The following is a 27,441-nucleotide window of genomic DNA, read 5'->3' as shown; positions in this document are numbered from 1 at the left end:
TTTAAAATGTCATAACAGTCCTAGAATACTGTAGGCATTAAAACAGACGTAATATTAATATCTTCTGTGTTATTTCTTCATTCAGATGAACTTGCTGTGATTTGCCAACGTGAACTTAAATCTAATCTAAAGAAGAAGTTTCAATGTGTATTTGAGGGGATCGCTAAACAAGGAAACCCAACACTTCTCAATAAGATCTACACAGAGCTCTACATCACAGTGGGTGGAACAGGAGAGGTCAATAATGAACATGAGCTGAGACAGATTGAGACAACAACCAGGAAACAAGCAAGACCAGAGACTGCAATCAAATGTAACGACATCTTCAAACCCTTAACTGGACAAGACAAACTTATCAGAACTGTGCTGACAAAGGGAGTCGCTGGCATTGGAAAAACAGTCTCTGTACAGAAGTTCATTTTGGACTGGGCTGAAGGAAAAGCAAATCAGGATGTCCAATTTGTATTTTCATTCCCTTTTCGGGAGCTGAATTTGATGAAAAAGGAAAAACACACTTTGATTGAACTTCTCAATCACTTCTCAATGGAAACCAAAGAATCAAGAATCTCCAACTATGACAAGTACAAAGTTCTGTTCATCTTTGATGGTCTGGATGAGTGCCGACTGCCCCTAGACTTCCAGAAGAACAAGATCTGTTGTGACGTCACAGAGTCAACCTCAGTGGATGTTCTGCTGACAAATCTCATCAAGGGAAATCTGCTTCCCTCTGCTCTCTTCTGGATAACTACCCGACCTGCAGCAGCCAATCAGATCCCTTCAGGGTGTGTTGACCAGGTGACAGAGGTACGAGGGTTCAATGACCCACAGAAGGAGGAGTACTTCAGGAAGAGATTCAGTGATGAGGACCTGGCCAGCAGAATCATCTCACACATAAAGACATCAAGGAGCCTCCACATCATGTGCCACATTCCAGTCTTCTGTTGGATTTCTGCAATAGTCCTTGAACACATGCTGAAACATAAGAGAGAAGAGATGCCCAAGACTCTGACTGAGATGTACTCACACCTTGTGGAGTTTCATACCAAACAGAAGAATGAAAAGTATCTTGGAAAAGAAGAGACAGGTCCACACTGGAATAAAGAGAGCATTCTGTCACTGGGAAAACTGGCTTTTCAACAGCTTGTTGAGGGCAATCTAATTTTCTATGAAGAAGACCTGAAAGAGGCTGGCATTGATGTCAATGAAGCCTCAGTGTACTCAGGTTTGTGCACACAGCTCTTTAAAGAGGAATGTGTGCTGTACCAGGACAAGGTGTACTGCTTCGTGCATCTGAGCATTCAGGAGTTTCTGGCTGCTGTATATGTGTTCCTCTCATTCATCAACAACAATGAGAATCTAATGGCCAAACCGCAATCAACATCCTGTAATTTTTCTGTGAGGATCAGACACAAGCGTAAAGTTACCTTCTACAAGAGTGCTGTGGATAAAGCCTTACAAAGTGAGACAGGAAACCTGGACCTGTTCCTCCGATTCCTTCTGGGCCTCTCACTGGAGTCCAATCAGAAGCACTTACGAGGTCTACTGACAAAGACAAGAAGCAGCTCACAGAGCCATGAAGAAACAGTCAAGTACATCAAGGAGAAGATCAGGGAGAATCCCTCTCCAGAGAGGTGCATCAATCTGTTCCACTGTCTGAATGAACTGAATGACCATTCTCTAGTGGAGGAGATCCAAAGCTACCTGAGATCAGGAAGTCTCTCAGGAGCCAAACTGTCACCTGCTCAGTGGTCAGCTCTGGTCTTTGTGTTGCTGACTTCAGAAAAGGAGCTGGATGTGTTTGACCTGAAGAAATACTCCAGATCAGAGGAAGGTCTTCTGAGGCTGCTGCCAGTGGTCAAAGCCTCCAGAGCTGCTCTGTGAGTAAATACAATTATATTTAAGTACTAATCATCAGGAAAACATATTCAGATTAGAGAAAAATATGTATTATGAAATAACATATTGAATCAGTGCATTGGTGTTCAAATTAGTATAACAATATGACCATGCAATTCTAGGAGACGGAAGATTAATCTATATGTTGTTTAAGAGAATAAACCAAATGCATCTGCCATTGTACTTCTACACTACTGGTGTTAAATTAACAATGTGTTTGTGTAATCATGATGATCTTTCTGTCAGGCTGTCAGGCTGTGGAGTCACAGAGAAAGGCTGTGCTTCTCTGGTCTCAGCTCTGAAGTCAAACCCCTCACACCTGAGAGAGCTGGATCTTAGTAACAATGACCTGAAGGATTCAGGAGTGAAGCTGCTCTATGCTGGACTGGGGAATCCCCACTGTAAACTGGAGACTCTGAGGTCAGTATTCCTGTAGTTGGTCAACAAGTGATAACTGTTCACCAGATCCACATGTGTTTACCAGGCACACATAGTCCACACAATATGTGTTTGGACAGTGAAGCTTACAGTTTTAAATTTGGGGCTATGCTCCAGCATTTTGGATTTGAGGTATAATGTTTCATATTAGGCGACAGTACAGAATGTCACCTTTTATTTGAGGTTCTTCATACATATCTGTTTTACTGTGTAGATACGAAAGCACTTAATGTATGTAGTTCTCTCATTTGAAAAAGTCGTAATTATTTGGACTAATTAATTTAGTCTAAAGTTTAGTATTTGGTCCCATATTCCTTACCCATAGTGATTACATCAAGCTTGTGATTCTACAAACTTGTTGAATGCATTTGCAGTTTGTTTTGGTTGTGTTTTGGAGGATGTTTTTCCCAATAGAAACTGAATGGTGAATAATGTCCTGTCATTTTGGAGTCACTTCACTTGTATTGTCAGTAAGAATAGAAGATGTTTCTGAACACTTCTACATTCATGTGGATGCTACTATGATTATGAATAATCATGAATGAATAGTGAATGATGATGAATGAGAAAGTTACAGAGGAACAAGGATCATACCCCCTCTGTTATTGGTAATGGTGAGAGGTTAGCATGTTTTGGTGTAGCCTCTGTAACTTTCTCATTCATTATTATTCATGATTCATTCACGATCTTTCTTAATCAACACATCATCAGGATTAATTTAGTAGTGTTTAGAAACATGTTATCTACTCACTTAGACAGAAAATTAATCCAGTCATCATCCACCATTCAGTTACTATCGGGCAAAACATAACCCAAAACACAACCAAAACAAACTGCAAATGCAATCAACGAGTTTACAACCGAATACTCAACTTTTGACTACTTTAATGCATTATAAGTCAAATGGTCAGAATACTTATGACTTCTTCAAATGGGGGGACTAGAAACAGAAAGTGCTTTCATTTCTAAATGGTGAAACAGATATGTATGAAAATACCCTAAAATAAAAGGTGACATAATATACTGTCACCTCATATGAAACGTTTGATCTCAAATCCAAAATGCTGGAGTATAGAGCCACATTTAAAATGTTAGCTTCACTGTCAAAATAGATATGGTTTGGACTGTATACTCAATACAATCTAAATCTGATACCTCACTGTCTGTCTTTTGACTGATACTGCTTTTTAAACTGCTCTGGTCAGTCTACTCAAATATTTGTACTTTTATAATTTTCTCTCTACAAGCAATACTTTGATAATTTGTCATTTCTAATAATAATACATTCATTTATGAATAGATATGGCAGGTTTCAGGACACTGATATAACTTAATATGTAGAAAAAATATACAGCCACTATTTTCACCACCAAAGAATAGCAGTGTGGTTTTAATATGATTTGACTCTTTGCAGGCTGTCAGACTGTCTAGTCACAGAGGAAAGCTGTGCTTCTCTGGTCTCAGCTCTGAAGTCAAACCCCTCACACCTGAGAGAGCTGGATCTGAGTAACAATGACCTGAAGGATTCAGGAGTGAAGCTGCTCTCTGCTGGACTGGAGGATCCAAACTGTAAACTGGAGACTCTGAGGTCAGTATTCCTGTAGTTGGTCAACAAGTGATAACTGTTCACCAGATCCACATGTGTTTACCAGGAACACATAGTCCACACCATATGTGTTTGGACAGTGAAGCTTACAGTTTTACATTTGGTGCTATGCTCCAGCAATTTGGATTTGAGATAGAATGTTTCATATTAGGCAACAGTACAGAATGTCACCTTTTATTTGAGGATATTCATATATATTTTACCTTTTAGAAATGAAAGCACTTAATGTATCTAGTTCTCCCATTTGAAAAAGTATTTCATTATTTGGACAAATTAATTTAGTCCAAAGTTTAGTGTTTGGTCCAATATACTTTGCCTGCAGTGATTACATCAAGCCTGTGATTCTACAAACTTGTTGAATGCATTTGCAGTTTGTCTTGGTTGTGTTTTAGATTATGTTTTTCCCAATAGAAACTGAATGGTGAATAATGTCCTGTCATTTTGGAGTCACTTCACTTGTATTGTCAGTAAGAATAGAAGATGTTTCTGAACACTTCTACATTCATGTGGATGCTACCATGATTATGAATAATCATGAATGACTCGTGAATGATGATGAATGAGAAAGTTACAGAGGAACAAGGATCATACCCCCTCTGTTATTGGTAATGGTGAGAGGTTAGCATGTTTTGTTGTAGCCTCTGTAACTTTCTCACTCATAATTATTCATGATTCATTCATGATCTTTCTCAATCATGGCAGTCACAGGCTTGATTTAGTCATTGCATTCAAAGAATATGGGAACAAATACTAAACTTTTGACTACTTTAATACACTATAACTTAATTGGTCAGAATACTTGACTTCTTGAAAAAGTGGGAGTAGATACATAAAGGGCTTTTATTTTTCTAAATGGTGAAACAGACTTGTATAAAAATACCCTCAAATAAAAGGTGACATTATATACTGTCACCTCATATGAAACATTTGATCTCAAATCCAAAATGAGCATAGAGCCACATTTTAAATGTTAGCTTCACTGTCAAACTGGATATGGTGTGGACTGTATACTCAATACAATCTAAATCTGATACCTCACTGTCTGTCTTTTGACTGATACTGCTTTTTAAACTGCTCTGGTCAGTCTACTCAAATATTTGTACTACACATGTTTCTCTCTACAAGCAATATTATGATAATTTCTAATAATGATAGATTAATTTATTAATAGATATGGCAGGTTTCAGGACACTGATGTATCTTAATATGTAGAAAAAATATACTGCCACTATTTTCACCACCAAAGAATAGCAGTGTGGTTTTAATATGATTTGACTCTTTACAGGCTGTCAGGCTGTCTAGTCACAGAGGAAGGCTGTGCTTCTCTGGTCTCAGCTCTGAAGTCAAACCCCTCACACCTGAGAGAGCTGGATCTGAGTAACAATGACCTGAAGGCTTCAGGAGTGAAGCTGCTCTCTGCTGTCCTGGGGAATCCCCACTGTAAACTGGAGACTCTGAGGTCAGTATTCCTGTAGTTGGTCAACAAGTGATAACTGTTCACCAGATCCACATGTGTTTACCAGGCGCACATAGTCCACACCATATGTGTTGTGACAGTGAAGTACAGAATGTCATCTTTTATTTAAAGGTATTCATACATATCTATTTTACTGTTTAGATATGAAAGCACTTTACGTATCTAGTTCTCCCATTTGAAAAAGTCGTAATAATTTGGACATATTCACTTATATTGTATTAAAGTAGTCATACGTTTAGTATTTGGTCCCATATTCCTTACCTGCAGTGATTACATCAAGCTTGTGATTCTACAAACTTGTTGAATACATTTGCAGTTTGTCTTGGTTGTGTTTTGGATTATGTTTTTTCCAATAGAAACTGAATGGTGAATAATGTCCTGTCATTTTGGAGTCACTTCACTTGTATTGTCAGTAAGAATAGAAGATGTTTCTGAACAATTCTACATTCCTGTTGATGCTACCATGATTCAGAATGATCCACCTGGCTACCACTACCCCGGCCACCAGCTCTGCACCCTCAGCTGCAACTTGCCCATGCACCCCCCCCCCCCCCCCCCCCCCCCCCTCCCGCTTCTCCTTCACACAAATTCAGACAGCTGATTTTCTGAAAGAGCAAAAAAATCTGGTCCCCTACAAATCAGCTGGGCTAGACAATCTGGACCCTTTCTTTCTAAAATTAGCCGCCGAAATTGTCGCAAACCCTATTACTAGCCTGTTCAACCTTTCATTCGTAACGTCTGAGATCCCCAGAGATTGGAAAGCTGCCGTGGTCATCCCCCTCTTCAAAGGGGGTGCCACTCTAGATCCAAACTGTTACAGACCTATATCCATCCTGCCCTGCCTTTCGAAAGTATTTGAAAGCCAAGTTAACAAACAGATCACCGACCATTTCGAATCCCACCATACCTTCTCCGCCATGCAATCCGGTTTCCGAGCTGGTCATGGGTGCACCTAAGCCACGCTCAAGGTCCTAAACAATATTATAACCGTGATCAATAAAATACAGTACTGCGCAGCCGTCTTCATCGACCTGGCCAAGGCTTTCAACTCTGTCAACCACCGCATTCTTATTGGCAGACTAAATAGCCTTGGTTTCTCTAATGACTGCCTCGATTGGTTCACCAACTACTTCTCAGATAGAGTTCAATGTGTCAAATCGGAGGGCCTGTTGTCTCGACCTCTGGCCGTCTCTCTGTGGGTGCCACAGGGTTCAATTCTCGGGCCGACTCTATTCTCTGTGTATATCAATGATGTAGTCATAAGTTTAGTATTTTGTCCCATATTCCTTACCTGCAGTGATTACATCAAGCTTGTGATTCTACAATCTTGTTGAATACATTTGCAGTTTGTCTTGGTTATGTTTTAGATTATGTTTTTCCCAATAGAAACTGAATGGTGGATAATGTCCTGTCATTTTGGAGTCACTTCACTTGTATTGTTAGTAAGAATAGAAGATGTTTCTGAACACTTCAACATTCATTATGTTATTGGTAATGGTGAGAGGAAGCATGTTTTGTTTTAGCCATTGTAACTTTCTCACTCATTATTATTCATGATTCATTCATGATTTTTCTTAATCAAGGCATCATCAGGATTAATTTAGTTATGTTTAGAAACATGTTATCTACTCACTTTGACAGAAAAGTACTCCAGTTATCATCGACCATTCAGTTACTATCGGGCAAAACATAACCCAAAACACAACCAAAACAACCTGCAAATGCAACCAACCAGTTTGGGACCAAATACTAAACTTTTGACTACTTTAATACACCATAAGTACATTTGTCAGAATACTTATGACTTCTTCAAAGGGGGACTAAATACATAAAGTCATTCATTTCTAAACGGTGAAACAGATATGTATTAAAATACCCTCAAATAAAAGGTGACATTATATACTGTCACCTCATATGAAACATTTGATCTCAAATCCAAAATGTTGGAGTATAGAGCCACATTTAAAATGTTAGCTTCACTGTCAAAATAGATATGGTGTGGACTGTATACTCAATACAATCTAAATCTGATACCTCCATGTCTGTCTTTTGACTGATACTGCTTTTTAAACTGCTCTGGTCAGTCTACTCAAATATTTGTACTTTTATATTTTTCTCTCTACAAGCAATACTTTGATAATTTGTCATTTCTAATAACGATACATTAATTTATGAATATATATGGCAGGTTTCAGGACACTGATATATCTTAATATGTTGAAAAAATATACTGCCACTATTTTCACCACCAAAGAATAGCAGTGTGGTTTTAATATGATTTGACTCTTTGCAGGCTGTCAGGCTGTCTAGTCACAGAGGAAGGCTGTGCTTCTCTGGTCTCAGCTCTGAAGTCAAACCCCTCACACCTGAGAGAGCTGGATCTGAGTAACAATGACCTGAAGGATTCAGGAGTGAAGCTGCTCTCTGCTGGACTGGGGAATCCCCACTGTAAACTGGAGACTCTGAGGTCAGTATTCCTGTAGTTGGTCAACAAGTGATAACTGTTCACCAGATCCACATGTGTTTACCAGGCACACATAGTCCTGACATATGTATTTGGACAGTGAAGCTTACAGTTTCACATTTGGTGCTGTGCTCCAGCATTTTGGATTTGAGATCAAATGTTTCATATGAGGTGACAGTATATAATGTCACCTTTTATTTCAGGATATTTTCATACATATCTGTTTCACTGTTTAGAAATGAAAGCACTTTATGTATCTAGTCCCCCATTTGAAGAAGTCTTAATAATTTGGACATATTCACTTATATTGTATTAAAGTAGTCATAAGTTTAGTATTTGGTCCCATATTCCTTACCTGCAGTGATTACATCAAGCCTGTGATTCTACAAACTTGTTGAATGCATTTGCAGTTTTTCTTGGTTGTGTTTTGGATGATGTTTTTCCCAATAGAATCTGAATGGTGAATAATGTCCTGTCATTTTGGAGTCACTTCACTTGTATTGTCAGTAAGAATAGAATATGTTTCTGAACACTTCTACATTCATGTGGATGCTACCATGATTATGAATAATCAAGAATTAATCGTGAATGATGATTATTGAGAAAGTTACAGAGGAACAAGGATCATACCCCCTCTGTTATTGGTAATGGTGAGAGGTTAGCATGTTTTGTTGTAGCCTCTGTAACTTTCTCACTCATTATTATTCATGATTCATTCATGATTATTCTTAATCATGTCATCATCAGGATTAATTCAGTAGTGTTTAGAAACATGTTATCTACTCACAGAAAAAAAGTGCTTTAATTTCTAAATGGTGAAACGGATATGTATTAAAATACCCTCAAATAAAAGGTGACATTATATACTGTCACATCATATGAAACATTTCATCTGAAATCCAAAATGCTGGAGTATAGAGCCACATTTAAAATGTTAGCTTCACTGTCAAACTAGATATGGTGTGGACAGTATACTCAATACAATCTAAATCTGATACCTCACTGTCTGTCTTTTGACTGATACTGCTTTTAAAACAGCTCTGGTCAGTCTACTCAAATATTTGTACTATACATGTTTCTCTCTACAAGCAATATTATGATCATTTCTAATAATTATACATTAATTTATGAATAGATATGGCAGGTTTCAGGACACTGATGTATCTGCAAATGTAGAAAAAATATACTGCCACTATTTTCACCACCAAAGAATAGCAGTGTGGTTTTAATATTATTTGACTCTTTGCAGGCTGTCAGGCTGTCTAGTCACAGAGGAAGGCTGTGCTTCTCTGGTCTCAGCTCTGAAGTCAAACCCCTCACACCTGAGAGAGCTGGACCTGAGTAACAATGACCTGAAGGATTCAGGAGTGAAGCTGCTCTCTGCTGTCCTGGGGAATCCCCACTGTAAACTGGAGACTCTGAGGTCAGTATTCCTGTATTTGGTCAACAAGTGATAACTGTTCACCAGATCCACATGTGTTTACCAGGCACACATAGTCCACACCATATGTGTTTGGACAGTGAAGCTTACAGTTTTACATTTGGTGCTATGCTCCAGCATTTTGGATTTGAGATAGAATGTTTAATATTAGGCAACAGTACAGAATGTCACCTTTTATTTGAGGTTAATGGTGAGAGGTTAGCATGTTTTGTTGTAGCCTCTGTAACATTCTCATTCATTATTATGCATGATTCATTCATGATTTTTCTTAATCATGTCATCATCAGGATTAATTTAGTAGTGTTTAGAAACATGTTATCTACTCACTTAGACAGGAAATTAAACCAGTCATCATCCACCATTCAGTTACTGATGGGCAAAACATAACCCAAAACACAACCAAAACAAACTGCAAATGCAACCAACGAGTTTGGACCAAATACTCAAATTTTGACTAGTTTAATACACTATAAGAATGTCACCTTTTATTTGAGAGTATTCATGCATACCTGTTTCACTGTTTAGATATGAAAGCACTTCATGTAGTTAGTTGTCTCATTTGAAAAATACGTAATTATTTGGACAATTCATTTAGTCATAAGTTTAGTATTTGGTCCCATATTCCTTACCCACAGTGATTACCTCAAGCTTGTGATTCTACAAACTTGTTGAATACATTTGCAGTTTGTTTTGGTTGTGTTTTGGATGATTAAATCCAGGCTCTGTCGCAGCCGGCCGCGACCAGGAGACTCATGGGCGGCGCACAATTTGCCCAGCGTCGTCCAGGGTAGGGGAGGGAATGGCCGGCAGGGATGTAGCTCAGTTGATAGAGCATGGCGTTTGCAACGCCAGGGTTGCGGGTTCGATTCCCACGGGGGGCCAGTATAAAAAAAAAAAAAAAATGTATTCACTAACTGTAAGTCGCTCTGGATAAGAGCGTCTGCTAAATGACTAAAATGTAAATGTAAATGTAATGATGTTTTTCCCAATAGAAACTGAATGGTGAATAATGTCCTGCCATTTTGGAGTCACTTCACTTGTATTGTCAGTAAGAATAGAAGATGTTTCTGAACAATTCTACATTCATGTGGATACTACCATGATTATGAATAATCATGTATGAATCGTGAATGATGATGAATGAGAAAGTTACAGAGGAACAAGGATCATACCCCCTCTGTTATTGGTAATGGTGAGAGGTTAGCATGTTTTGTTGTAGCCTCTGTAACTTTCTCACTCATTATTATTCATGATTCATTCATGATTTTTATTAATCATGGCATTATCAGGATTAATTTAGTAGTGTTTAGAAACCTGTTATCTACTCACTTAGACAGAAAATTACTCCAGTCATCATCCACCATTCAGTTACTATCGGACAAAACATAACCCAAAACAAACTGCAAATGCAACCAACAAGTTTACAACCAAATACTCAACTTTTGACTACTTTAATACACTATAAGTGAATTGGTCAGAATACTTATGACTTCTTCAAATAGGGGGACTAGATATATAAAGTGCTTTCATTTCTAAACGGTGAAACAGATATATATGAAAATACCCTCAAATAAAAGGTAACATTATATACTGTCACCTCATATGAAACATTTGATCTCAAATCCAAAATGCTGCAGTATAGAGCCACATTTAAAATGTTAGCTTCACTGTCAAAATAGATATGGTGTGGACTGTATACTCAATACAATCTAAATCTGATACCTCACTGTCTGTCTTTTGACTGATACTGCTTTATAAACTGCTCTGGTCAGTCTACTCAAATATTTGGACTATACATGTTTCTATCTACAAGCAATATTATGATAATATCTAATAATGATACATCCGTGTCCTGAAACCTGCCATATCTATTCATAAATTAATGTATCTTAATATGTAGAAAAAATATACTGCCACTATTTTCACCACCAAAGAATAGCAGTGTGTTTTTAATATGATTTGACTCTTTGCAGGCTGTCAGGCTGTCTAGTCACAGAGGAAGGCTGTGCTTCTCTGGTCTCAGCTCTGAAGTCAAACCCCTCACACCTGAGAGAGCTGGACCTGAGCTACAATCACCCAGGAGACTCAGGAGTCAGACTGCTCTCTGCTGGACTGGAGGATCCACACTGCAGACTGGAGAAACTCAAGTATGTAGAGGGTTTATGTCAATGTTCATATCAGACATGTTGGAGTTATCAGGCTAGTGAAGACAAACATTCTGACCACCACTTGGACTAAGTTATATAAAAGACTGTGTGTGTGTGTGTGTCCAGTGTGTGTGTGGGTGTGTGTGTGTGTGTGTGTGTCCAGTGTGTGTGTGTGTGTCCAGTGTGTGTGTATCCAGTGTGTGTATGTGTGTGTTTCCGTCTGTGTGTGTGTGTGTGTGTGTGTGTGTCCATCCAGTGTGTATGTGCGCACGTGTATCAGTGTATCACACACACACATACACTGGACACACTGGACACACATGCAAGCGCACACAATGAACACATACACAAACACACTGGACACACACACAAAGAACACAGACACACACACTGGTCTCACACACACACACACACAGTGGCCCCACACACACACAAAAAGGAAACACATACACACTGGACAGACACACTGGGCACACACACACACAAACTGGACACACACACACACACACACACCCACACAGACACACACAAACTGGACAAACACACACACACATACACACACACACCCACACACACACTGGACACACACACACACATACTGGAAACACACACACACTGGACACACACACTGGGAACACACACACTGGACACACACACTGAACACACACACTGGACACAAACTGGACACACACACACTGGACACATACAAACAAAGGACACAGACACACACACACTGGACACACACACACATTCACACTGGACACACACACACACTCACACACACACACCGGAAACACAAGCACACTGGACACACACACACACTCACACTGGACACACACACACACGCACTCAAACTGGACACACACACACACACACACACACTGGACACACACACACACACATCCTTGACACACACACACACACTGGGCACACGCACACACACACGCACACACAAACACTGGACACACACACACACACACTGGACACACACACACACACACTGGAAACACACACTGGAAACACACACACACACACTCACAATGGAGACACACACACACACTGGACACACACAAACACACACACACACACACACACACACACACACACACACACACTGGACACACACACACACACACACTGGACACACACATACTCACACAAACTGAAACAACACACACTAACACACTGGATCCACCCACTAACAAACTCACTCATTCACACTGGACACACACAAAATGGGGAAAAGAACACACTGGACACACACACTCACACACACACACATTTGATAAAACACTCTAGACACACACACACACACACACACATCCTGGACACACACACAAACACTGGACACACACACACACACACACACAAACACTGGACACACACACACACACTGGACACACACACTCACACTGGAGACACACAAACACACTCACACTGGACACACACACACACACATACTGGAAACACACACACACTGGACACACACACTGGGCACACACACACACACACACACACACCCTGGACACACACACTGAACACACACACTGGACACACACACACACACTGGACACACACACACACACTGGACACATACAAACAAAGGACACAGACACACACACACTGGACACACACACACACACACACACACATTCACACTGGACACACACACACAAACTGGAAAAAAACACACTAGACACACACACACACGCTGGACACACACATACACACACATACACACACAAACAAACATACTGGACAAACACACACACACAGACACAGACTGGACACACACACACACAAAAAGGAAACAAACACACTCAGACAGGACACACACACACACACACACACACACACACACACACACACACACACACACACACAATGGATCCATACATACACACACTAGACACACACACATATTGGACAAACACACACACACATACACTGGACACATACACACACACACACACACACACACTCTGGACACATGATCACTCACACACTGGACACAAACACACTGGACACACACACACACTGGCCCCACACACACACTCACGCTGTACACACACACACACACTGGACAAAAACACACACAAAAAGGACACATACACACACACACTTGGACAAAGTTATATGCTGACTGTGTGTGTGTGTGTGTGTGTGTGTGTGTGTGTGTGTGTGTGTGTGTGTGTGTGTGTGTGTGTGTGTGTGTGTGTGTGTGTGTGTGTGTGTGAGTTCAGGTGTATCCCTCAATGACTGTCTGTTCTTCTGCTTACCGCTACAGTGTGGAACATGGTGGAGAGAACACAATGAAACCTGGACTTAGAAAATGTGAGTGTTGACTGCTGTGAAGAATATGACTAAGAATAAGTCTTAATTCAAGTGAAGTCAAAGATCACCATCATTACTTACTTGGTCATATTAAATATCAGCTGTAGTTCTACAGAAGCACAAATCAGGGACACCAAAGTTTACAAAGAGTTGCTTTGACAATGTGTGTGTGTGTGTGTGTGTGTGTGTGTAATTAACAGGAATAAGTGTGTTTTATATTACCATACAGTATAACATATGATCATTCAACAAGTCTCAACCTTAACTTCTCCTTTTGATACCTAGAAACATCTACATTAAATGAATTAGTGAAAAGTGAGTTAACATTCTAATGTGAATGATGATGATTTCTAATATTGTGTCTGGTTTCATCCATCAGATGTCTGTGATCTCACACTGGACCTAAACACAGTAAACAGATTCCTCTCTCTGTCTGAGGAGAACAGAAAGGTGACATGGAGGAGAGAGGAGCAGCCGTATCCTGATCACCCAGAGAGATTTGAGGGCTGTAGTCAGGTGCTGTGTAGAGAGGGTCTGACTGGGCGCTGTTACTGGGAGGTAGAGTGGAGTGGGAGTGGGGCTGGTATAGGAGTGACATATAAAGGAATCAGCAGGAGAGGAAGGGGTGATGACTGTAGGCTTGGAGGTTATGACAAGTCCTGGAGTCTGTTCTGTTCTGACAACAGTTACAGAGCCTGGCACAAGAATAAGTCCACTACCATAGATGTCCCCTCCTCCAGCTCCCACAGAGTAGGAGTGTATCTGGACTGGCCAGCCGGCACTCTGTCCTTCTACAGAGTCTCCTCTGATACACTGACCCACCTGAACACATTCCACTCCACATTCACTGAGCCCCTCTATCCAGGGTTTAGAGTGTATGTTGTTGACTCCTCAGTGTCCCTGTAAATAATAACCATGGTAACACTGACACACACACTGGACACACTGGACACACACACACCCACTGGACATACACTGGACACACACACACACACACACTGGACACAAACACTGGATACACACACACACACACACTGGACACAAACAAACACACACACACACACACACACACTGGACAAACACAAACACTGGACACACTCACACTGGACACACACACACACACACACACTGGACACACACACACACTGTACACACACACACACACTGAACACTCACACTGGACACACACACACACTGGACACACACACACACACACTGGACACACACACACTGGACACACACACACACACTGGACCCACACACCCACACACACTGGACAAACAAACACACACACACACACCCTGGACACACACACACTGGACACACACACACACACACACACACACACTGGACACACACACACGCACACCAGACACACACACACACACATACACTGGACACACTCATACACACACTAGACACACACACACACACACACACACACTGGACACACACACACACACACACACACTGGACACACACAAACACAAACACACACACACACACACACACACACTGGACCCACACACACACTGAACACACATACACACTGGACACACACACACACACTGGACACACACACACACACACACTGGACACACACACACACAATGGACACACACTGGACACACACACACACAGACTGGACACACAAACACTGGACACACACACACACACACACACACCAGACACACACACACACACATACACTGGACACACACACACACACTGGAAACACACACACACTGGACACACACAAACACACACACACACACACACAAACACACACTTACACACACACACACTGGACAAACACACACACTGGACACACACAAACACACACACACAATGGACACACACAAACACACACACACACTGGACAAACACACACACTGGACACACTCACACTGGACATACACACACACACACACACACTGGACACACACACACTGTACACACCTACACACACTGAACACACAAACTGGACACACACACACACTGGACACACACACACAAACACACTTGATACACACACACACACTGGACACACACATACACACTGGACACACACACACACACACACACTGGACACACACACACTGGACACATTTCCATGTGTTGGATTTTGATGAAAGGAAATCCCATATAGCCTAGTGGACAGGACTTTGCTATGGCATCTTCTGTTTGGGTGTCTCAGGTCAGGTCTGAGCCATGATCATAATGTGTCTCTGTGTCTATTTCCAGCCCTGCCATTTCTACCTGTCCTGATCTAGTGTTTCACCCCTGACCTCCTCATACCGTCTCACTGTCCATGTCTGCTTTTAGCTCCCACCTCTACTTCACTGTGTTATAATGGACCTTGTGCTTGTTATGTCACCTCTGGAACCAGTTATCAAACATACTGACCTTTCTGACCCTATCCCATGGCCCTACTTTCTACAACTGAACATTTCAATTCCTCTATGAGTTTTGTTTAGTGTCCATTTACTAATGTATGTATTTGTTGTATATTGGGGTTGTGCTGCAGAGCATCATGGGGGTTTGTATGTGTTGAGATGATCACGTTCACGTGGTTGAACTGATTCCTGTCTCCTGTCTCATCATTATTGAATTGTTATACAGACGTGGTTATGAAACCAACGAGACATAACAAAAGATTGGCGATGAGTAAGTCTGAATCTACAGGAACTATTCTGTCTGGAAGAAGTGGGTTTTTACAACTGTTTAAAACTGTTATTTTCTGTGGTCCAGAAAAGGCTAATGTTAGCACAGTGTATTGATAGCAGAGGCAGGTGCATAGTCTAGCTAGCTAAGAAAGAGAGTTAACAGGACTGGAGACGGACGTCGGAGCGGGAAAACAAAATGATTAAAAAGGAGGAATATACAGTGATTAAAGGAAAGGACATTTATTCAACTGTGAAGATGAACTTTGGAATAAAGAATTGCTAAATGAGCGAACTTAGGAGGAAACGTCAGTGAGTGAAGTGAATGAAGATCACGTGACTGAGGAAAATATTGCTTTGGTTGAGGACAATATTGAAGTGAGTGACAATCAGGAGCTCACTGAGAAATGAACCATTATTGGAATTGATGGAACCATTGGACAGTTTGATGAAAGTATTGAGCAGTGGAACTCATATACAGAACAGTTTGAATATTTTGTTATTGTAAATGACATGGATGAGGACAACATTGTGCCTCCATGTTTTAGTGTAATGGGGCCAAAGACATTTAATTTACTAGGCAGCCTGCTACAGCCAGACAGAACAGGTAATAAGACGTATGGGGATATTGTGGAGATACTTAAAGGACATTTTTCACCAGAACCACTAGTTAATGCTGAAAGGTTCAGGTTCCACAGGAGACATTAGGAAGAGGGAGAATCAGTAACAATGTTTGCTGCTGCATTAAAGAAACTACCAGAACACTGAGTTTAATGTTGTTCTAAATTACATCATTAGAGACAGACTAGTATGTGGGCTACGGAGTGAAGCTACACAAAAGAGACTGTTGACTGAAAGTCATCTGACCTTGGCAAAGGACATTGAAATCAGTGTGTCCATGGAACTAGCTGCTAAAGAGGCTCACCAGTTGAGTTCATCAGGAACTTAGTGGGTTCATCTAACAATCCTAATCATCAGCTGATACATTTTAATCTCATACCTTCCACCTAGAAAACATCATTTTATAGAAATCACAACCGCTCCTCTGTGTGATCTATGTAATCAAGGTGCCTTGGCCTCCTTTAATCATATGTACTGGGAGTGACCAGGGGACATGTTTTGGAAAGAGGTATCCTCATACCTTGTTCCCCCAAACTGTTATTACTGAATGATAATTCACCACTGTCATTACAGCAAAGACGTATAATGTTGTCAGGTTGGACAGCAGCTAAAAAGATGTTGGAACTAAGATGGCAACCACCACACCTCATTGGATCAGCACTTTAATAGATATAATTTATTTAGAACTATCCACTGCTAGGATCCATGGGGCTAGCCAAACAACAATTGCAGCTGAAACCATAAAATAACTCCTGTAGTGGGTTTTACCCAACAGATTGACCGTTAATTATCATTTTTGTGCAAATGTGTACCTTGATTTAGTATATAATTTAATGGAGATCAGGTTGGGTGTGTTGGGGTGGTCCCAGGAGGGGTTGGAGGGTGGGTTGGGGTGGTCCCAGGAGGAGTTGGAGGGTGGGTTGGGGTGGTCCCAGGAGGGGTTGGAGGGTGGGTTGGGGTGGTCCCAGGAGGGGTTGGAGGGTGGGTTGGGGTGGTCCCAGGAGGGGTTGGAGGGTGGGTTGGGGTGGTCCCAGGAGGGGTTGGAGGGTGGGTTATAATGTTGTCAGGTTGGACAGCAGCTAAAAAGATGTTGGAACTAAGATGGCAACCACCACACCTCATTGGATCAGCACTTTTATAGGTATAATTTATTTAGAACTATCCATTCTAGGATCCATGGGGCCAAACAACACATTTTGTATATGTGGTTTATTATAATTGTATTTATCTGCAATAACTAGTTTCCATAATATACTGATATATATTTTAACAGTATTGTGTCTCTAGCTGTATAACCATTCCTGCTGCTGTTTGTTCTTGTCTGTGTTTCTTTAAAATAAATATAAAGTTGATCACAAAAGAATGAAAAGTGCACGGAATTTCAACTAAAAATCAAAGACCGGGAAATCAAGTCACATGCTTCCACTGTGGCAAGGTGGGACATCAAGTATCAACATGTTGGTGTAAGGACATGGATTGTCCAGTCTGTGGTAAAAAGGGACATCAGGCTTCTACATGCTGGTGGAAGGACATGGATTGTCCAGCCTGTGGTAAAAAGGGACATCAGGTATCAACATGCTGGTGGAAGGACATGGATTGTCCAGCCTGTGGTAAAAAGGGACATCAGGCTTCTACATGCTGGTGGAAGGACATGGATTGTCCAGCCTGTGGTAAAAAGGGACATCAGGTTTCTACATGCTGGTGGAAGGACATGGATTGTCCAGCCTGTGGTAAAAAGGGACATCAGGCTTCTACATGCTGGTGGAAGGACATGGATTGTCCAGCCTGTGGTAAAAAGGGACATCAGGCTTCTACATGCTGGTGGAAGGACATGGATTGTCCAGCCTGTGGTAAAAAGGGCAACATCGAACAAGTCTCCAGAAACAAAAAGAGATCAGACTGAAACAAGAAACAGACATTCCAACGAAAGACAAATAGACATGTTCACACTGTTGAGTAAGAGAACACTGAGGTGAGTGACTCATCAGACCAGGAAGTCACACTGAAAATCCTGACTTTTTCCTGGCGGGCCGCACGGCTACTATGTCTCCCCCTTGCTAGAGGGACAGCCGGTGGGTATGGAGATTGACACAGGGGCAGCTGTATCTCTTGTGTCAGAAAAAAGACACTGAAACACCTTCCACTTCAACCATCGCACCTCGTGTTAAAGACTTACACAGGTGAATCTGTCGCTGTGAGAGGCATCACTGATGTCACAGTTCAGGTAAACAGACAAACTGAAAAGCTGCCACTCTATGTTGTGAAAGGAGACTATGCATCACTACTGGGATGTTCATAGTTGGAGAAAATCACACTGGACTGGCCATCAGTGCATACAATGACACATGGAGACACAGACCTACCTGCCATCTTAAAGAAACATGGAGAAGACTTTAATGGACAGCTGGGTAGTATGAACGACATTACAGGGAAGCTTAGCATTAAGCCAGACAGCAAACCAACGTTTCTGAAAGCAGGACCTGTACCTTATGCTATCAGACCAAAAGTCAAGGCTGACTTGGAGGCTTTAGTCAAGAACAAAGTACTGGAGCCGGTCAGCATGAGTGAATGCATGAGCAACACCCATCTACCAGTCCTTAACACTAGAACCGCCTGTTCTTTCAGCATATAAGAACCCGCTAGAGAAAGTTACCAGGCGTCCACTTTAGCATATGCATCAGATGCATATCAACCAGCAAGGTGCCAGGTGTGCAAACATGGTTTGTTAAATAAACGCTTGATAAATAGTGCATCATATATTGTAAAGGATTAATTGCATGAAGAAATATTTGTGGAAATATATCAATAAAAAAATAACAACAATAGTTAATTCTACAAAATAGGCCTATAGCCTATTTCTGTTTCACTTACAATACAACATTACAGTGTAAACCATTTAATCAACTGTATTTGTAGATTCAATTAGTAATAGAGTTAATGAAGTCCATTTACAGTTTATTTTGACAAAGTACAAATTAAAAAAGTATTATAATATTAATATAACTAGCCAGGTGTTCAGGTGAAATGATTTGCTGTATTCCTAAACAAAAGCACCAGTGCATTAACAATTGTAAAGGATGAATTGCATAAATACATTTTTGTGGAAATATATTCATGACAAGTTATAAAAACAATCATTTGTTGCTTGTATCAGACACTGTACCGCGCCTTTACACATGAATCAATCACATCTTCTCTTAATGTTTCGGGTCCACAAACAAATCAAATCGGTTGCCCTGCACACAGTTTTCATGGGCCTTGTTTGGTGTGCACCTGCTGTCTTGACATTGTGTCTTTTTCCCCAGTGGGAGCTGTGGTGCTTGGGGAAGAGGGAGAGCAGGACCTGATGTCTTGGCGGCCTGCTTGGTGACTGTAGCTTCTTTCTCTGCGTTCATGTGGTTCTCACCAAGCTCACATGCCAGATCCATGAAGATATGTCTCCTGCTGACTGTCTTGTCAAGCCATCTAATAGTAACAATATGAATGTAATATAATAAAAGGGGATACTATTTGGTGTTTGGCAGATGGGAAGGCTATCTGTATATGGTAGAGATACTGTATATACCTTTGTGTGATTGTAGTCTGTCACTGTCTCCGGTTTCTTCTTCTGGTCACTGCCGGTGGCAACAGTGGGGTGCATGGTGCTGAGGAAGCTAACACTTATTTATTTTACATCTGTACACCGTGAGTGTTGCATTACCACTCTCCATCACACCGTGAGTGTTGCTTTACTACTCTCCATCACACCGTGAGTGTTGCTTTACCACTCTCCATCACACTGTGAGTGTTGCTTTACCACTCTCCATCACACTGTGAGTGTTTCTTTACCACTCTCCATCACACCGTGAGTGTTGCTTTACCACTCTCCATCACACCGTGAGTGTTGCTTTACCACTCTCCATCACACCGTGAGTGTTGCATTACCACTCTCCATCACACCGTGAGTGTTGCTTTACCACTCTCCCTCACACCGTGAGTGTTGCTTTACCACTCTCCATCACACCGTGAGTGTTGCTTTACCACTCTCCATCACACCGTGAGTGTTGCTTTACCAGCAGCTTCTGCCTTTGTTTGTTCACTGTTCTGAGCAGGATAGTCTTCTTTATGTTCTGTTTCAGCTCAGCCGTCTCCCCACCCTGATAATAAAGTGTCTTATTGGTATCTTCCTCTAGATGGCAGTAAACACCTGCTGTAACTAGACTTTGCAACCGTATGTGTTCGGTTTCTTGGTCCTGGTGACTCCTGGGCCCTTATTCATAAAGGCAGTGTCTCAGAGGAGGAGTGCTGATCTAGGATCAGGTCCCCCCTGTCCATCTAATCAGTTTCATTATGATCTAAAAGGCAAAACTGATCCCAGATCAGTACTCCTACTCTTTATGAATACTGTCACAGGTGACTCCTCAAGATGAGGCTCATGATTTATAAGTTATATTCTTCAAGAATCAATTAAAATCATGAATTGAACTGCTTTGCCATGAACAGATCTGTGAGGTCTTAACTTAAAGGTACTATATAGACTTTATGGTCATTTAAATGGGGTTGAGCATTCATCCCATCAGATTGTGTAACGGATTTTAGGAGTTCAGAAAAATACTGACTGACCTCACCCTCTCTGACCTCACCCTGCTGAAACACACCCAAGTAAAGACCACATAGCTACAGTTAAACGCTTGTCAGGTTTTACCCACATTTACAGCCAATGAATGGACTGGTATCCATATGAATCAGTGGAATATACAGACTAGTTAACTACCTCCCAATAAGGGTTCAGCAAATCTATTTTATTGGTCACATATTTAGCAGATGCTATGGAGGGTGTAGTAAAATGCTTGTGTTCCTAGCTCAGTGCAGTAATATCTAACAATACACAACAATACACACAGATCTAAAAAGGAAAACAATGGAATTAAGAAATATAGAAATATTAGGATGACATCAAGCATACAACACTAAACAGACAGACATCTCAGGACATCAACAACTCCTGGGGGGCATATCAACATTCTACATGGACTTCCTCTCCTTGTCACCTCTCCTTGTCTCCTCTCCTTGTCTCCTCTCCTTCATCTCAACTACATGAGAGAACTGGACAGGTGAAAGCAATGTTTCCACACCTAGTACTATCTTAAGGGTCCAAGACAAATGCGCTGTAAGACGTTGGTACCCAGGTGATCATGTGTCTCTCTCCTCACTGGTTGAATGATGCCAATGGATGAACGGGCGATGGAAACGGATAATGGTGCACGTTACTTTACAATTACATTAGAATGAACTGAACGATGAGGAGGGTGAAGAGGGTGAATTTAATTTAGAACAATGGTGTAATGATGATGAAGAATTGTGGGTGGTCTAATTATTTTTACACATTTTGCCATGTGGTGTAGAGAAAATATTGCAGTTTTAAAGCAGGTATTCTGCAGTTATACACATTTTGCATTGGGGTGGAGAGAAAATGTAGCAATTTTATAACCAATTTCATGCAATTCTATATATTTTGCCATGGGGCAGAGAGAATTATTGCAGTTTTAAAGCAAATGTCCTGCAATTTTACCCATTTTGCCAAGATTGCTTGAGTTATCTTAATTAATTCAGACGATTTTGAGTCTATACTGGCTACGGCATCTCAAAAAGGACAAATAGGACTACTGCCTCTTTTTTCACGATTTTCAAGCGAAGGTCTTTTAAGGTCTTTTTAAGGGAGTATACTAGAACACTCCTTGGGTTTGGCTAGCAGAGTTCAGCGCCAGCCGAACTGAAGCATTATTCATGAGATTGATTCATGAGTTAAAACACGGGTAAGGCCACAATACAGGGTCCCATACAATCAATAAATGACTCTTCTTTTCATATCTTTTCATGGATATCTTTTCACCGATATTTATTCATGTAATTCATCCTTTACAATTGTTTACGCACTATTTATCAAGCTTTGGCACTCATGTTTACGGCAAATAATATGACCGTGAGCCTTGTGGGTTGATATAATTCTCTTTTACGTTTTACTTTGTAAAAAGAAGCTGTTACTGGACTGTATTACTTACTATAACTATATTACTAATCACATCTATAAATACTATTTATCAAATGTATTACATTGTCATGTTTTTATTGTATGGGAAACTAAAATATGCTACATGTTTCAGTAGGCCTTTGTAGAATATTATATAACGTCTAATCCTGAACGCTGATTGGTTATAATATAAAACATATCCTTACATGCATTTTATGTACTTCTAAATATACAAATATTCAAAATAAGAAACAAAATATTCTTAAGACATGACTGCATTCAATCAAGCAATATATATTTTTTAGATGGTATTTATTTAGATTGATAACAACCCAGTAGATGAATCTGATGTGTATGCTAAAGGAGATGCCCAACAACGTCCCCTACTGAAGTCTGAACGGTCTATAATGCAGTGCCTTCAGAAAGTCACACCCCTTGAATTTTTCCACATTTTGTTGTTACACAGCCTGAATTTAAAATGGATTAAATTGAGATTTTGTGTCACTGGCCTACACACAATACTCCATAATGTCAAAGTGGAGTAATGTTTTTAGAAATTAATTAAAAATGAAAAGCTGAAATGTCTTGAGTCAACAAGTATTCAACCCCTTTGTTATGGCAAGCCTAAATAAGTTCAGGAGTAAAAATGTGCTTAACAAGACACATAATAAGTTCCATGGACTCACCTGTGTGCAATAATAGTGTTTAACAGGATTTCTGAATGACAACCTCATCTCTGTACCACACACAAACAATTATCTGTAAGGTCCCTCAGTCAAGCAGTGAATTTCAAACATAAATTCAACCACAAAGACCAGGGAGGTTTTCCAATGCCTCGCAAAGAAGTGCACCTATTGGTAGATGGGTCAAAATAAAATAAAAAGCAAACACTGAATATTCCTTTGAGCATGGTGAAGTTATTAATTACACTTTGGATGGTGTACACACCCACTGGTAAAGACTTTCAGCTGGCAGGCAGAAGCTGGAATAAGTTGGAGTGACAGAGTGAGGGCTTTGCATGAGCACTTCATAGCGTTTTTTTGTGTGTGACTCGTAAAATAACACTTTTTAACCAGTTGTTTTTAAAACAGTATCGATCTTCGTTTCCGGTTCTGTTGCTGTTCCTTGAAAACATTTTTTTCTGGTTTTCGGTTCTGTTGATCTTGCTTCCTCTCGACTGCCTTTAACTTTTTAAGACAATTATTTTCATTGTTAGAGCCAATGGAGTATCTGGTCAATAGATCGGTTTTCATCCAATATTCGAAAGGATTCCATGCGAATATTCTAAATTCTGAATAAAACAATATGCGCATTTTCCCTCCAGAGATGTTTCCATCAAACTGATTTTTTGTGGATAAAAGACTGTACATGATAACGTAATTCCTTGTGTGGTTAAATTCCCATGTACCACATGAAAAACACAAGTTAAATGGGTTTCCATCGCATCTTCAACTCTACTGATGGTTTTGTCACTAAAGCTGTTGCATTATATAGCAAATGTGCCCACTCTGGCCATGGCACATGCCAACAACTCACAGATACAGTGTGGGTATGGCTATATCGATATTATTTGTATTTCACAAATGGCAGCTAAGCATCGATCATCATGTTAGCTGAATAAGACCCTTAATATTTATTGGAAAGGAGCATCAAGCTCGTCACCTTGCACTTTCACCAACCTGTGAAGTTCATCATAACTTATTTCATCTGTAGCCTAAAACTGCATGCTTTCCCGAGTCGTAGTGGGAGGACCACGCAACATATCGCGTGACTCCAAGTTTACTTTGATATGATGGTTATAGTGTATTATCAGTGCTTAATTTGATCTGGATCCTGCCGGGACAGGATCCGGCACCTCTCCGTTTTGGACTGTTTCGTTCCGGAACCTATTTGGCCGGATCCGGTACCTCTCCTGGCATGAAAGATAATTGTCACTTTTTGCAATGTAAAAATGCTAATAATCTCTCCCAGAACTCTCTCTGCTCTGACAGACATGAGCCTCCAACTCTCATCTCTCCAGCATTGCCCATCATTTATAGAGCCACGCCAAGGGTTCTGGAGGAGCTGCAGCACGCCTGATCAATTCAAATACATTTTACAAAGTTATAGAATTACTGCTGTCTGTTCAGAAATAAATGAAATAATTCAAAATAGCCTACTACGCAATGAGAAAGCCTAAAATGTAGTCACAGAGGATAAATAGCTTATTTTAAAATTAACCTAGGCCCCGTGTAGCTCAGTTGGTAGAGCATGGCTTTTGGAACGCCAGGGTTGTGGGTTTGATTCCCACGGGGGGCCAGTATGAAAATGTATGCACTCACTAACTGTAAGTCGGTCTGGATAAGAGCGTCTGCTAAATGACTAAAATGTAAATGGAGTGTAGCACAATAACAAGGCATACTGTCAGGAACGCGCGGCAAATCTGTCAGTGAAACTTTAAAACATTTTTAGGACTATAATTTCCTCCTCATATTGTAGCATACAATATGTCTAGACACACCCAGGCATAGGCTATTGATGGATTCAAGTTCGTTTTCATTGATCTCAGATTCTCAGTTTTTCAGTGTCAAAATAGCCTGTCATTTCGATCATTTGTGCGGTATTGCGCTTTCAAGACAAATGGGAACTCGGGAAAAAATTAGGTAGAATCATGACATCAGTGGTCTTCAAATCAGGAAAGTCGGAGCTCTAGAAAGAGGCCAGAATTCCCAGTAGGATGACCGTTTAAAACAAATGTTTCCAGTTGGAGCTCGTTTTTTCCCCATTTCCCAGTTGTCTTGAACTCATTAAAGTCGGAAGTCTGAGATTTCCCAGCTCAGAGTTTCCAGTTGTTTTGAACACGGCATTAATACAGATTATGCCAGAGTCTGCAGTCAAGTAAAATGACGTGGAATTGCATGAAATGGGTTTATAAAAGGCCAAATTGCTAAAACACTAAAACCCATTGGCTGAACAAAGTTCTCAGTTGCCTGGACTCATTTAGCTAATTATGCAGTCTGTTGTCAATACCTTAAACCATTTCACATGGTAAAACACAATATGCAGATCTCACTTAGACTTTTCAGCAAAACTCTAAACATATTCTCATTCTCCAAACACATTCTGCACTCTAATGCACATGTCATCCATACTGGTAAACACAAGTGGCAACAATCAAATACAAATAGAGAACACATGTCATTGATTGAACACAACCACTCAAAATGGATTTAACCTGTTTCAAATGATGCGACACAACCAATATAAGGCAGTTCAGAGAGCAAACAGGTTGTTGAAGGTGGGAAGGAGAAAGTCTGAGAATGGATAGAAGAAACAATGTGAGAGGACGAGGACGAGGGCGTATGCCAGGTGGGCGAAGAGGAGGAAGAGGAGGAGGAGGAGGAGGGCAAGAAAGAGGAAGAGGAGGACGAAGAGGAAGAGGAAGACAAAGAGTGGAAATATCTGATGAAATTCGAGCAACAGTCATAGAACATGTTCTTGTCCATTACAGTTTTTGCCCATTGCTTACACACTAAAACCGAATGCTTAGACCAAAGCCTCAATACCTAAACTTCTTGTAGCATACCTTAAACACAGTGTAACCATAGCTTAAACACAATGTCAACTTTGCACTTTGTTTGCAATTCTGTAACACACTTATTGCGAAACACTACACACGTTTTCTTACATTAGACACTTTGTTCAAAAACGAAATCACCTGTTATCAGTGGGAAAACACTCTGTTCAAAATGCAAAACTCATCTGGCAATTGTATGCACTTACATACACACCTGAAAACACTTGCACAGAAAACAGAACACCAATCAGTCTGAGCCTTAGCACTACAAATAGGCCTCAGGTAAGCCATTTTTAGAACTTTGCAAGCATGGAGGCAATGAGAGTCAGAGTAAGAGGAGGACGAAGAGAGAGAGGAGTCGGATGTGGAAGAGGACGTGGAAGAGGACGAGGACCAGTGCGGAGACGTATATCAGATGACATCAGGGCTACTCTGGTGGACCATGTGATAAATCATGGCCTGTCCATGAGGGAGGCTGGGCAAAGAGTCCACCCTAACCTCAGTCGCTACACAGTAGCATCGATAATAAGGACATTCCGACTGGATAACAGGTATATCTTCAAGTTTCTACTCCAGACTGTACGTGTCACATGATTCTGTATCATATTACAGTATTACTGTACTAACTATACTATACAAAAATGGGTAGTGCTGTGAAGTACTGTATATGTAAAGGAATACCATTGTGATGTTGCAGTACTGTGTACAGTTTGAAAGTACAGTATGTGAAAAATAACCTAACCAATGACATCTTGTGGTGGCATTTTCTACAGAATGGTTGGACGACC

General features: G+C 40.7%; 3 protein-coding genes across 3 annotated transcripts in view; 2 read left to right on the top strand and 1 right to left on the bottom strand.

Moving 5' to 3' along the window:
* The window catches only part of LOC311140296 (NACHT, LRR and PYD domains-containing protein 3-like), a 633,219-nt gene that overhangs the window by 171,645 nt on the left and 434,133 nt on the right, over positions 1–27,441 (bottom strand). The gene's annotated exons all lie outside the window — the stretch shown is intronic.
* The window catches only part of LOC311142298 (NLR family CARD domain-containing protein 3-like), a 96,112-nt gene that overhangs the window by 9,352 nt on the left and 59,319 nt on the right, over positions 1–27,441 (top strand). Inside the window, exons 5-8 of the mRNA XM_084177917.1 lie at positions 86–1,877; positions 7,711–7,884; positions 9,131–9,304; positions 11,296–11,469. Coding sequence (XP_084034043.1) covers positions 86–1,877; positions 7,711–7,884; positions 9,131–9,304; positions 11,296–11,469 — 2,314 coding nt within the window. The remainder of the gene's footprint in view (positions 1–85; positions 1,878–7,710; positions 7,885–9,130; positions 9,305–11,295; positions 11,470–27,441) is intronic.
* On the top strand, positions 13,593–14,709 carry LOC311141939 (stonustoxin subunit beta-like; the record flags this gene model as incomplete). Its single annotated transcript, XM_084177456.1, has 2 exons — positions 13,593–13,803; positions 14,183–14,709. The coding sequence occupies exons 1-2, from the start codon at positions 13,725–13,727 to the stop codon at positions 14,707–14,709; spliced, it is 606 nt and encodes a 201-aa protein (XP_084033582.1). The 5' UTR covers positions 13,593–13,724.

Source organism: Coregonus lavaretus, assembly GCF_964263955.1.
Source record: "Coregonus lavaretus genome assembly, chromosome: 2".
Classification (NCBI taxonomy): domain Eukaryota; kingdom Metazoa; phylum Chordata; class Actinopteri; order Salmoniformes; family Salmonidae; genus Coregonus; species Coregonus lavaretus.
This window is presented reverse-complemented; position numbering and strand designations above follow the sequence as displayed.